At 37.1% G+C, this 14268-nt stretch overlaps 1 protein-coding gene across 1 annotated transcript in view; it reads right to left on the reverse strand.

The window, feature by feature from the left end:
• Phex (phosphate regulating endopeptidase homolog X-linked) overlaps positions 1-14268 on the reverse strand; it is a 238258-nt gene that overhangs the window by 61657 nt on the left and 162333 nt on the right. The window contains exon 14 of the mRNA XM_021152917.1: positions 4070-4173. Within this exon, the coding sequence (XP_021008576.1) occupies positions 4070-4173 (104 nt within the window). The remainder of the gene's footprint in view (positions 1-4069; positions 4174-14268) is intronic.

The following is a 14268-nucleotide window of genomic DNA, read 5'->3' on the forward strand; positions in this document are numbered from 1 at the left end:
AAAAAGACTTCAAACAAAAACTAATCAGAAGATATAAAAAGGGCCAGCTCATTCTAACCAAGGGAACAGTTAACCAAGAAAACATTACTATTCTAAATATATATGCACCAAATTCAGGGGCATCCAATTTCATTTAAAATTATCTACTACTGGAATTAAAGAAACAGATTAACATCAATCCATTAATGGTAGGTGATTTCAATATCCCACTTTCTCCAATAGGCAAGTCAGCTGAAGAAAAATAAACAGAGAAATATCAGAATCAATTGACATAATACATCAAAATAAGTGTAGTCCCCACCTCTTCCTCATCAAGGAAAGTTCTTTGCAAACAAGGGAGAGCATTTCAGAAAATCACAACTAGTCAAAATGCATAGTTATGCAGCCCAATCACAATGGATACATGAATGAAACACTTCCTTCACCTGAGGCTCAGAGAACACTGAGGAAGACAGGGCAGAAAGATTATGAGAGCCTGATAATCAGAGAGTTTGCTCTGAAACTGTGCCTCCTAGAATATGAGAAGCTAAAGTCTCACCAACATGACTCCCCAAACATGACTTGAACAAGGAAAATCAAGCCATGAGGGCTCAATCTAACACAAATTACTATAGGCAACTAAGGAATGCTAACAGTGGCAGAAATGGTCTTTTTCCAGGGAAGAGCAGACCAGTTCATTATTCAATACCAAATGATAAGCCCTGAGAACCTACATATAAGTAACATATAGACTCAATAGATTATATTTAGAAATATATGTATATTCATAGCTATGTAACAACAATGAAAAAGAGAGAGAGACTATATGAATTTTAAGGACAGAAAGGAAGGGTATATAGGAGGACTTGGAATGAGAAGTGGTGTATTTACATTACAATTTCAAAAAATATTTTTTTTAAATTTTGAACTGTGATGAATAAGATTTAAAAGGGCAGGATGACGTATGTAGGTCTATGACTATTCTACTACATGAACACGGTCATAGAGATATTGAAAATTCTTTGCTGGGCGGGACGTGGTGGTGCACGCGTTTAATCCCAGCACTTGGGAGGCAGAGGCAGAGGCAGGTGGATTTCTGAGTTTGAGACCAACCTGGTCTATAGAGTGAATTTCAGGACAGCCAGGACTACACACGTGAAAGCCTGTCTCGAAAACATCAAAACAAAAAGAAAAAAATCCTTTGCTGAAGTTATCTGCTTTGAGTCATCAGATTTTACAGCCCTAAATCTAGAATGCCTATGAATAATTTAGACTGAGAAAGGAATGGAATAGACAGGCTGAGAAATAACATGATAGGAGCAGAGAAGCAAGGACAGTGGAGCAGATGGCTATAGATGATTATCTGTCATTAGCAAGGGGTTGTAAAACCATCTGTTTATTTTTCATTCGTACTTACTTTTTGAGTAAAATCAGGAATACACAGAAGACTGATTAATCTTTGATACTCTATCCCTTAAAGCTAATAACTTACAAAACAATTGTACCTATGTGTTCCATGGAAGTTTGATAGAGTCAAGATTGTGCACATAAGAGCATTGGGAGGGAATGGTGATATTCTTAGTTTAAGGGAAAAGAAGACACAAGGGTCTAATGTTTCTAGAATCCAGAAGTGGAGTGTTCAAAAGGATTGCAACAAAGAGCACAAGATAGCATATAAACAGCCCATCAAAATCATGGAAATGAGACTATTAGCCAATTTTTAAAAGCTAGCCCACCAAATCAGCTTTTAGGAAATGATAGCATGGCATAGCTGACAATTCCTTTCCACAAGAATCAAGCATAAACCTGAGAAAAATAGTCAACACGCATCCATTTTAGGTCTCTGGCAACTGGCCAAAAGTGAGCAATAAACTGCTAGAATTGGGGAATTAATAGAGCAGAATTTGGTGGACATCTTGCTGGGATTGCTCCTGCCCATCCCAGTACAACAGAAAAATTAACTTTCTTCCAGAAGGAATTAGCTGAAAATGTATCTTTCTCAACTAAACTATAGCAAACTCAATGATAGAAAACAATTAGGGAAAAGTTAGTCAGAAATTTCAAAGGGAGATCCTGAAACTGAAAAGGGCACAATGATAAATAAGTATTCCACACACCCATGGTTGGCTACAACTGCAGGTCTAGTACAAGGGAGAGCACAGAAAGCCCATTGGAAATAAAAGCCAAGGAAGCCAGAGAAGTGGCTGACTTTCAAGGCACTCAAGCTTAAATGCTAGAGCACTCAGTCTGGACTAATTCTTGGCTAAGCATGAACTTGCACACATGGAATAATCACCAGGAAGTAAACCTAAAAACTAAAATAAAGGACTGAAATTGGACACAGGAATCCATAACTACATATGTACGGAAAGACAAATTCTGCAGTGTAAATCCAGAAAAGATCTCAGAAATGTAAATTAGCATCCAGACTTGCTACACTATTTTATCTAAAACATCATTTTTGACAACAAAAATTATACTACAAAAAAGAGAAGGAAAAGGGTTGATAAATGAATTGAAAATTACTTTAAGTTAATCCAGAGAATAGATTTGGGAAAGATTTGAAAGTGGCCATTATATATGTTTCAAAGAATAAAGCTATATTCAAAGAATTATCCATAATGTGGTAACAGTGACTACAAATAACAGGAACTATTTTATAAAAGAAATGCTGTAGTTAAAAGCACAAAAATAGAAATGATCTGATCTAAAGAAGATTTTTAAAGCATTTGAAAAAGTGAGCCATAGCAAAAGCTTTGCAAAATGGGAATACAGAATGTACACCTCTCAGAAAAGACATTATGAGAAGTCAATTAAGAATTGTAAAGCACAGACTGGGTAGATGGTCAATGGAAAAGAGCACTTGCTATTAAAAGTGTAGGACCTGAATTCAAGTCTCTAGTACCTACTTGAAAGCCAGAAATGACTATACACACCAGCAATCCACCATTGAGGAGGAGGAGACAGGTGGAACCCAGAAGTTTATTGGCTATCCAACCTTGCTGAAAAACAAAAGTTAGTGACAAGTTCAATGAAAGACATGTCCCAAAAATAAGTTTGGTGATGGTAGAGGAAAGTATTGGATGTCCTCCTCTGGCCTCCTTCAGAATGTGCAGTCACAAACACCACCACCAGAAACATATACATATGGATGCAACATGCAAAGACACACATAAGATGAAACTCACCACATATTGTAAATAAACTGCTATTATCATCAACAACACTACTAAGAGCATCACCAAGATTTTTTTTCCTAAGGGAAAATACAGTGGCTAAATGGACATGGACTTAAAAGGCTTTAAGGATATTTTCCTATTTGTAGGAAAATTTCCTACAGCAGGTAGGAAAAAGATAAATAAGCTGTAACTGCTACTGATTCAAAATGATACAAATTTCAGTTCTTTGGCATACACTACCTCAATAAGTATCTTATATTTCAGTGGTTCTCAACCTTCCTAATGTTACAACCCTTAAATACAGTGCTTCATGATGTGGTAACCCCAAGCCATAAAATTAATTCATTGCTACTTCATAACTGTAGTTTTGCTACTGTTATCAATCATAATGCAAATAGCTGATTCACAGGATAACTGATGTGTCACCCCTGTGAAAAGGTCATTTGACACCCCCCAAAGGGGCCGAGACACACAAAATGAGAATCATTGTTCTAATTGCTTCTTAATTACATAAATCCATATACGTAGCTACTCATACTTAGTGCTAAAGTATTCATTCTTTAACATCTTCAAATATTCCTACCAGAGTATGAAAATGTAGAGAAGTTTATATAGAAATATTCTCTGTATGTTTACATATAACTACAGCTAGAAATAGCTTCAACACTTGCCTCCTAATGAGCATTCTTCTGATATATGTTGATGCTAAGATTGGGAGGTCTGTAATAGATGGAAGATATGTACCACACAATATCAGAAAAGAGAGCTGGCAATCCATGGTAAAGATTTTGCTAAAACAAAATAACTAGCAAGCTGGCTACCCTGAGTTGAGGAGAACTAAAGAGTTTAATCTAAAGAGATTCCACTTCCCACCAATGTATTTATCTATTTCACTTTTTAAAAATACTCACTCTGTTTTGGGAACAGCTTTTCTTAGCCAGAAGAAATCAGACTGTGCTAAATACTTGCGGGTTTGCAGTACATTGCCAAAGTAGTCCGATTCTGAAAATTTGACCTGCATAAAAAAAAAAAAAAAAAAACACACATCATTATTGTTCTAAATGCAGATAAGAGATGGTTTTAAAAATAGACTTCAACCCACTAAGGATCAACCAGAGGAGACGCTATAGCCCTCACAACATCGCTCAGCCATAACTCAAGATTCACAAAGCCATGAAATTTAATCTCAGTGATTTTCTTTTAACATAAAAAGTTCAAAAAGCAATATGATCATTTCTGGATCACAAGGAAGAAAACAAGAAAAGCTTCGGTTATTTACTATGGGTTCCATTTACTTTATAATTGAAAAATCCACATTAAATTTTGCCAAACGTATCTTAGATCCGAAATTTCTTGGCTCACAAGTTCTTGATCCTTTCTAAATTTGTCACATAAGATCCTTCTAATCACATTCAGAGTATACAGCAGAAACCTCATTTAGCTTATAGATGACAATTTAGTCAAAAGTTAAAATCCAATTTACTGTAATTGACATTTGTTTATGAAGGAGAAAAGGGAATTAATTCACAAACCTATTTTCCACCCTAAGTGCAATGGAGTCACCTAAATAATTTAATTATTAACAAGATTTATCTATTGACACTAAGAAAGGATCTGATTACCAAAAAGCAAAATTACATAGGCAAATCACAGATTATAGACTGCATGGGACTAAGGAAATGAGGACTCACAACAATGTTGTATACTAAGATAATAGGTTATTTAGTTAGAGTTTTTTTCCTGAAACAAAAGTAACAAACAATTTCAATTCTTCTGTATTCCATCCAAAACTAGTACTACTTCACCTATGTATTCTATTGATGTTTGTATTGTGGTAAAAGCAATAGTTTGCAGTGATCTTGAAAGCTTTGCTTCTAAAATCTTATTGGCATAATAAATTTAAAAGTGAAATAGACACATAACCACCATTAATAAGAAAAACATCTGAGTAAGTAAACAACCAAGAATAAATTCCTTTTTTTTAAGTGCTCACTATTTTTATTCAGCTATAATAATCGCACAACAGAGAATACCCAAGATACAAGATACAATTTGCAAAACACATGAAACTCAAGAACAAAGAACAAAGTGTGGGCACTTTGCCCCTTCCTAGAATTGGGAACAAAACACCCATGGAAGGAGTTACAGAGACAAAGTTTGGAGCTGAGACACAAGGATGGACCATCTAGATATTGCCATATCCAGGGATCCATCCCATAATCAGCCTCCAAACACTGACACCATTGCATACACAAGCAAGATTTTGCTGAAAGGACCCAGATAGAGCTGTCTCTTGTGAGACTATGCCGGGGACTAGCAAACACAGAAGTGGATGCTCACAGTCAGCTATTGGATGGATCACAGGGCCTCCAATGGAGGAGCTAGAGAAAGCACCCAAGGAGCTGAAGGGGTCTGCAACCCTATAGGTGGAACAACAATATGAACTAACCAGTACCCCAAAGCTTGTGTCTCTAGCTCCATATGTATCAGAAGATGGCCTAGTCGTCCATCATTGGGAAGAGAGGCCCCTTGGTATTGCAAACTTTATATGCCTCAGTGCAGGGGAACGCTAGGGCCAAGAAGTGGGAGTGAGTGGGTAGGGGATTGGGATATGGGGGACTTTTGGAATAGCATTTGAAATGTAAATGAAGAAAATACCTAATTTTAAAAAAATGTTTAAGCAAATAAAAAAAATAATAATAATAATTGCACAACAGAGTAGGTTTCACTGGCATTATCTTACATGTATATAAGGAACGTTGATCATATTTTCTCACCCTATTATCTATCTACACTTATTTCTCTCCTATTCCTACTGGTCCTTTTCCTACTCCATGTTCTCTCCCACTTCTGCTATATTTTTCCTTCCCACTAATAAGAAAAAGTATGTCATATTTGTCTTCCCAAACCCTTAACATTCTGTTCTCTAGATCCTCTTCCTTAGAACTTACCCCTCTAATGAACACCTACTGTTTAGTGATAATAATAAAAAAAAAAGGCTACAGAGAGGCTGGATTTCAGAAAAAAATACTATGTGAAAATGTGTATTTTTAATTTTTTATTGAAAATTTCATACAGGTATATAATACATCCTGGTCATATCAATGTCTTACTCCCTCCCTTCAGCTCCCCCAACTACTTTGATGCTGTTTCCCATCTTCCTTCCAACTTTATTTATTCTTTTCTTTACAACACACTAAGTCCAATAAATGTTTCCCATATATATATATATATATATATATATATATATATATATATATATATATATATATGGGGTATCCATTGAGAGTATCATTTTTAACTAGAAAGAATGCTGATTATGAACCATTCTTTTTTGTTTAGTTAGATTTGGTGGGTTGGTTGGTTGGTTGGTGTTTCTTTGTTTTTATGTTTTTAGAACATGATTTTAATATTTTCAACTGTTAATATTCAAAAACCAGAATAGTTATTTTAAGATATAGTTCGTTGTTATGTCTCCCTTTTCATTTCTGATTTTATTAATTTGGATACTGTCTCTGTTTCCTCTGGTTAGTCTGGCTAAGGGTTTATCTATCTTGTTGATTTTCTCAAAGAACCAGCTCCTGGTTTGATTGATTCTTTGTATAGTTCTTTTTGTTTCTATTTGGTTAATTTCAGCCCTGGGTTTGATTATTTCCTGCCATCTACTCCTCTTGGGTGAATTTGCTTCCTTTTGTTCTAGAGCTTCTAGGTGTACTGTCAGGCTGCTAGTATATGCTATCTCCAGCTTCTTTTTGGAGGCACTCAGAGCTACGAGTTTTCTTCTTACCATTGCTTTCATTGTATCCCATAAGTTTGGGTCTAATGTGTCTTCATTTTCATTAAATTCTAAAAAGCCTTTAACTTTTTCTTTATTTCTTCTTTGACCAAGTTATCATTGAGTAGAGCATTGTTCAGCTTCTATGTGTATATGTGCTTTCCTTTTTTGTTGTTGTTGGCATTTAAGACCAGCCTTAGTCTGTGATGATCTGATAGGATGCATGGGATTATTTCAATCTTCTTGTATCTGTTGTGACCTGTTTTGTGTCCAATTATATGGTCAGTTTTGGAGAAGGTACCATGAGGTGCTGAGAAGAAGGCATATTCTTTTGTTTTAGGATGAAATGTTCTATAAATGTCTGTTAGATCCATTTGGTTCATAAATTCTGTTAGTTTCATTGTGTCTCTGTTTAGTTTCTGTTTCCACAATCTGTCCATTGCTGAGAGTGGAGCATTGAAGTCTCCCACTATTATTGTATGGGGTACGATGTGTGGTTTCAGCTTTGGTAAAGTTTCTTTTATGAATGTGTGTTCCCATGCATTTGGAGCATAGATGTTCAGAATTGAGAGTTCATCGTGGTAGATTTTTTCCTTTTATGAGTATGAAGTGTCCTTCCTTATCCTTTTTGACAACTTTTGTTCAAAAGTTGCTTTTATTCGATATTAGAATGGCTACTCGAGCTTGATGCTTGGGACCATTTGCTTGGAAAATTATTTTCCAGTCCTTTACTCTGAGGTATTTGTGTCTTTGGCCCTGAGGTGGGTTTCCTGTATGCATCAAAAAATTGGGTCCTGTTTACGTATCCAGTCTATTAGTCTGTCTTTTTTTTGGGGGGGGGATTGAGTTCACTGATGTTGAGGTATTAAGGAAAAGTGATTGCTACATCCTGTTGTTTTTGTTGTTAGAGGTGGAATTATCTCTTTGTGTGGCTATCTTCTTTTGGGTTTGTTAAAAGATTACTTTCTTGCTTTTTTTCTAGGATGTAGTTCCCCTCCTTGTGTTGGTGTTTTCCATCTATTATCCTTTGTAGGGATGGATTTCTGAAAAGATATTGTGTAAATTTGGTTTTGTCATGGAATACTTTGGTTTCTCCATCTATAGTAATTAAGAGTTTTGTTGGGTATAGTAACCTGGGTTGGCATTTGTGTTCTCTTAGGGTCTGTATGACATCTGCCCAGGATCTTCTGGCTTTCATAGTCTCTGGTGAGAAGTCTGATGTAATTCTGATAGGTCTGCCTTTATATATTGCTTGACCTTTTTTCCTTACTGCTTTTAATACTTTCTTTGTTTTGAGCATTTGGTGTTTTGATTATTATGTGATGGGATGGATTTCTTTTCTGGTCCAATCTATTTAGAGTTCTGTAGGCTTCTTGTATGCTCATGGGAATCTCTTTAGATTAGAGAAGGTTTCTTCAATAATTTTGTTGAAGATATTTACTGTCCCTTTAAGTTGGGAATCTTTGCCTTCTTCTATACCTATTATCCTTAGGTTTCACCTTCTCATTAAGTCCTAGATTTCCTGAATGTTTTGAATTAGGAGCTTTTTGCTTTTTGCATTTTCTTTGACTGTTGTGTCAATGTTTTCTATGATATTTTCTGCACCTGAGATTCTCTCTTCTATCTCTTGTATTCTGTTGGTGATGCTTGTATCTATGGCTCCTTATCTCTTTCCTAGGTTTTCTAATTCCAGGGTTGTCTCCCTTTGTGACTTCTTTATTGTCCCTAGTTCCATTTGTAGATCATGGATGGTTTTATTCATTTCCTTCTCCTGTCTGATTGTTTCCTGGAATTCTTTAATGGATTTTTGTGTTTCCTCTTTAAGGGCTTCTAGCTGTTTACCTGTGTTCTCCTATATTTATTTAAGTGAGTTATTTGTGTCCTTCTTAAAGTCCTCTATCATCATCATGAGAAGTGATTTTTAGACCCGAATCTTGTTTGTCCAGTGTGATGGTGTATCCAGGATTTGCTATGGTGGGAGAATTGGGTTCTGATGATGCCACGTAACCTTGGTTTCTGTTGCTTATGTTCTTATACTTGCCACCGGCCATCTGATTATCTCTAGTGCTACCTTACCTCACTATATCTGACTGTAGCTTTTCCTTCCTGTTATCCTGGTTGTGTCAGAACTCCTCAGAGTTCAGCTGTCTCTGTGATTCTGGAATTCTGGGATCCTGAGATCTTGGGTGTTTCACAGCTCCTGGGAGTCAAGCTGCATCTGAGACCCTGAGATCCTGGTGTGACCAAACTTCTGTGATCCTGTGATCCTGTGTCTGTTAGAGCACCTGGGAGAAGAGCTTCCTCTGGGTGTTGTGGGAATGGCTGCGAAGTTAGTGCAGTTCCTTCCCAGACTGGAAGGAACCTGTGCCACTGGTCAGGTGGAGTTCCTTGGTGCCTGTGATTCACTGGTCCCAGTTACTCCCTGGTGTTGGGGCAGGTGTTGTGTCCTCTTCACATCTGATCCTATGATCCTGGGATTGTTAGAGAGCCTAGGAGTGGAGCACCTCTGGCTGCTCTGATCCTATGGTTGGTTTTTCAAGATAGGGTTTCTTTGTGTAACTCTGTCTATTCTGGAATTCATTCTGTAGACAAGAATGGTCTTGAACTCAGTGATTTGCCTCCCTCTACCTCCTGGGTGTTGGGATTAAAGGCATGTGCCACCACTGCCATGTGTTCAATTCCCATTCTTTAAAACACTGAAAAATAAAACATCCTAGGCTACTCATGAAAAAAAAAAAAACTTAACTGAATCTAAATCTCACAAGTAATTTCTTACTAGTGATCTTTTTTGATAACTTTAAACCACAGTTTTTATTTCTTTGTATGTGTATGTATGTGCACCTCAGTATGTAGATATATGTGTATACCATATGCATGCATATCCCACAGAGGGCATCAGATCTCTTGGTACTGGAGTTACTGGTGAATATAAGCCACCTAAAGTAGGTGCTAAGAACCAAATCTAGGTCCTCTTCAAGAACAGCAAATACTCTCAACTGCTCAGCCAATACTGTAGTCCTTCTTAAAGTAAAAAAAAATGAAATACAGCCACTCAATATGTATGAAACCCATAGACATTGATTGATATATATATATATATATATATTCAATATGATGATTAGAGACTTAATAGGTAACCTGGTTGTTGTCCAAAGCCTAACTCACATTTATCTGATCCCAAATATAGAGCAGATATTGTGTCTCAGAAGAAATATTTTCTTAATAAGTGTTCTAGATAGGATTTTACTTCTGTGAGCAGACACCATGACCAAGGCAACTCTTATAAAGAACAACATTTCATTGGGACTGTCTTACAGATTGAGAAGTTCAATCAATTATCATCAAGGCAGGGAGCATGGAAACACCCAGGCAGGCATGGTGCAGGAGGACCTGAGAGTCCTACATCTTCATCTGAAGGCTGCTAGGAGAAGACTGACTTCCAGTGAGCTAAAATGTGAGTCTTAAAGCCCATGCCCACAGTGACATGCTTACTCCAACAAGGTCTCACCTCTTAATAGTGCCACTCCCTGGGCCATGCATATAGAAATCATCACAATGAGTCATGTTAATCTTTACAGAGGGCAAGGCAAAAATATTGAGCCAGGGATAAAACAGCTGAATACACACTGAGAATGGAGGAAATGAAAAAATACAAACTGACAATAGAGCCATTCTGCTTGACCAAAATATTTAAGGCAGTGACTTCAAATTGTCGCTTCTTAAAACTACTTAGACTAGGGAGACAGGGCTGATGAATAAATCACAGCATGGTTGCATAATAGAAAGCAGTACAGAGCACTTCCGGTCAGCGCCAACCCCGAGACAACTTGGGCATGAACCCAGCAGACGGTCCCTTGGTCCCCAGAGGACTCTCCATGCTGCAGGCGGCCTAGCAAGCCCAGGATCTTAGGATCACTGGTGAGTTTAATTCAACATCTGTTCCAAAACAATCACAACCGGCCTGTGCCAGCAGGAGCAGGGACTTAGGAAACCCACCAGACCAGGGGCTCGGTTCCCTTCAGTTCGGTGCTGGTATAGCTTGGTTTCGAACACAGCAGACAGCCTCATGGTGCCCAGAGGAGAAACCACTTCCAGGCATTGTAACATGCCCAGGATCTTGGGATTCCAGAAACCCAGGAGCCCAGGAGCCGAGGAGCTTGGTCAAAACAGGATCTCAGGGTCTCAGAGGAAGCTTAACTGCCAAGAATTCTGACACACCCAGAATTTCAGGTTCATAGGATCCTGGAATCACAGGATCACAGAGAATGCTGGACTCTGAGGAGTCCTGAATCAACTGGAATTACAGGAAGGACAGGCTCCAATCAGATATGTTGAGGGCAGCAAGCACTTGATATAATCAGGAGGCAAGCATAATAACAGAAGCAACGAAGACCAACATTACTTGGCATCATCACAACCAAATCTCCCACCATAGTAAGTCCTGGATACACCATCACACCAGAAAAGCACAATATGGATCTAAAGTCACTTCTCATGATGATTATGGAGGACTATAAGAAGGAAATAAATAACTCCCTTAAAGGAATACAGGAGAACACAACCAATCAGGTGAAAGAATTGAAGAAAACCATTCAGGATCTAAAAATGGGAAGTAGAAACAATAAATGAATCACAAAGAGAGACCACTCTGAAAATAGAAAACCTAGAAAAGAAGTCAGGGGCCATTGATGCAAGCATAACCAACAGAAGAGAAGAGATAGAAGAGAGAATCTCAGGTGCAGAAGACACCATAGAAAACATTGATACAACAATCAAAGAAAATGTGAAATGCAAAAAGATCCTAACACAAAACATCCAGGAAATCCAGAACACAATGAGAAGAACAAACCTAAGGATAATAGACTAGAAGGAAGATTTCCAACTTAAAGGGCCAGTAAATATCTTCAACAAAATTATAGAAAAAAATTTCCCAACCTAAAGACAGAGATGCCTATGAACATACAAGAAGCCTACAGAACTCCAAATAGATTAGACCACAAAAGAAATCCCTCCCATCACATAATAATCAAAACACCAAATGCTCAAGACAAAAGAAAGAGTATTAACAGAAGTAAAGGAAAAAGGTCAAGTAACATATAAAGGCAGACCTATCAGAATTACACCAGACTTCTCACCAGAGACTATGAAAGCCAGAAGATCCTGGGCAGATGTCATACAGACCCTAAGAGAACACAAATGCCAACCCAGGTTACTATACCCAACAAAACTCTTAATTACTATAGATGGAGAAACCAAAGTATTCCATGACAAAACCAAATTTACACAATATCTTTTCAGAAATCCATCCTACAAAGGATAATAGATGGAAAACACCAACACAAGGAGGGGAACTACATCCTAGAAAAAAAGCAAGAAAGTAATCTTTTAACAAACCCAAAAGAAGATAGCCACACAAACATAATTCCACCTCTAACAACAAAAATAACAGGAAGCAACAACGACTTTTCCTTAATATATCAATATCAATGAACTCAATTCCCCAGTAAAATACACAGACTAACAGAATGTATAGTTAAACAGGACTCAACTTTTTGGTGCTTACAAGAAACCCACCTCAGTGACAAAGACAGAAACTACCTTACAGAATACAGCTGGAAAACAATTTTTCAAGCAAATGGTCCAAAGAAGCAAGATGGAGTAGCCATTCTAATATCAAATGAAATCGACTTCCAACCTAAAGTTCTCAAAAAAGGAAGGACACTTCTTAATCAACAAAGGTAAAATTTACCAAGCTGAACTCTCGATTCTGGACATCTATGCTCCAAATGCATTCATTAAAGAAACTTTGCTAAAATTCAAATCACACATTACACCTCACACAATAATAGTAGGAGACTTCAATACCCCACTCTCATCAGTGGACAGATCCTGGAAACAGAAACTAAACAGAGACACAGTGAAACTAAGAGAAGCTATGAAACAAATGGATTTAACAGATATTTATAGAACATTTCATCCTAAAACAAAAGAATATGCCTTCTTCTCAGCACCTCATGGTAACTTCTCCAAAATTGACCATATAATAGGTCACCTAACGGGCCTCAGTAGATACAAAAATATTGAAATAAACCCATGCACCCTATCAGATCACCACAGACTAAGGCTGATCTTCAATAACAACATAAATAATAGAAAACCAACATACACATGGAAGTTGAACAACACTCTACTCAATGATAACTTGGTCAAGGAATAAATAAGGAAAGAAATTAAAGACTTCTTAGAGTTTAATGAAAATGAAACCACAACATACCCAAACTTATGGGACACAATGAAAGCATTCCTAAGAGGAAAACTCATAGCTCTGAGTGCCTACAAAAAGACGCTGGAGAAGGCATAGACTAGCAGCTGGACAGCAAACCTAAAAGCTCTAGAACAAAAGGAAGGACATTTACCCAAGAAGAGTAGCCAGCAGGAAATAATCAAACTCAGGGCTGAAATCAACATGGTGGAAGCAAAAAGAACTATACAAAGAATCACAAACCAGGAGCTGTTTTGTTTTGTTTTGTTTTGTTTTGTTTTGTTTTGTTTTGTTTTGTTTTGTTTTGTTTTGTTTTAGAGAAAAATCAACAAGATAGATAAACCCCTAGACAGACTAACTACAGGGCACAGGGACAGTATCCTAATTAACAAAATCAGAAATGAAAAGGGTATAACAACAGAAGCCTATGCTCAACAAAACTGAAATATCTGGATGAAATGGACAATTTCTAGACTGAAAACAGGTACCAAGGTTAAATCAGAATCAGATTAACGATCTAAACAGTCCCATATCCCCTAAAGAAATAGAAGCAGTCATTAATAGTCTCTCAACCAAAAAAAAAAAAAAAGGACCAGATTGGTTTAGTGCAGACTTCTATCAGACATTCAATTCCAATACTCCTCAAACTATTCCACAAAATAGAAACAGAATGTACTCTGCCCAATTCATCCTATGATGCCAAAATTACTCTGATACCTAAACCACACAAAAACCCAACAAAGAAAGAGAACTTCAGTTCAGACTGATTTCCCTTATGAATATTGATGCAAAAAATACTCAATAAAATTCTCAAAAACTGAGTCCAAAAACACATCAAAACAATCGTCCATCATGATCAATAGGCTTCATCCCAGGGATGCAATAATGGTTCAATATACAGAAATCCATCAACATAATCCACGATATAAACAAACTCAAAGACAAAAACCACATGATCATCTCATTAGATAGTGACAAAGCATTCGACAAAGTCCAATACCCCTTCATGATAAAAGTCTTGGGAAGATCAGGAATTCAAGGCCCATTCCTAAACATAATAAAAGCAATATACA

The sequence above is a fragment of the Mus caroli genome, chromosome X (genome assembly GCF_900094665.2).
Source record: "Mus caroli chromosome X, CAROLI_EIJ_v1.1, whole genome shotgun sequence".
NCBI classification, from domain to species: Eukaryota; Metazoa; Chordata; class Mammalia; order Rodentia; family Muridae; genus Mus; species Mus caroli.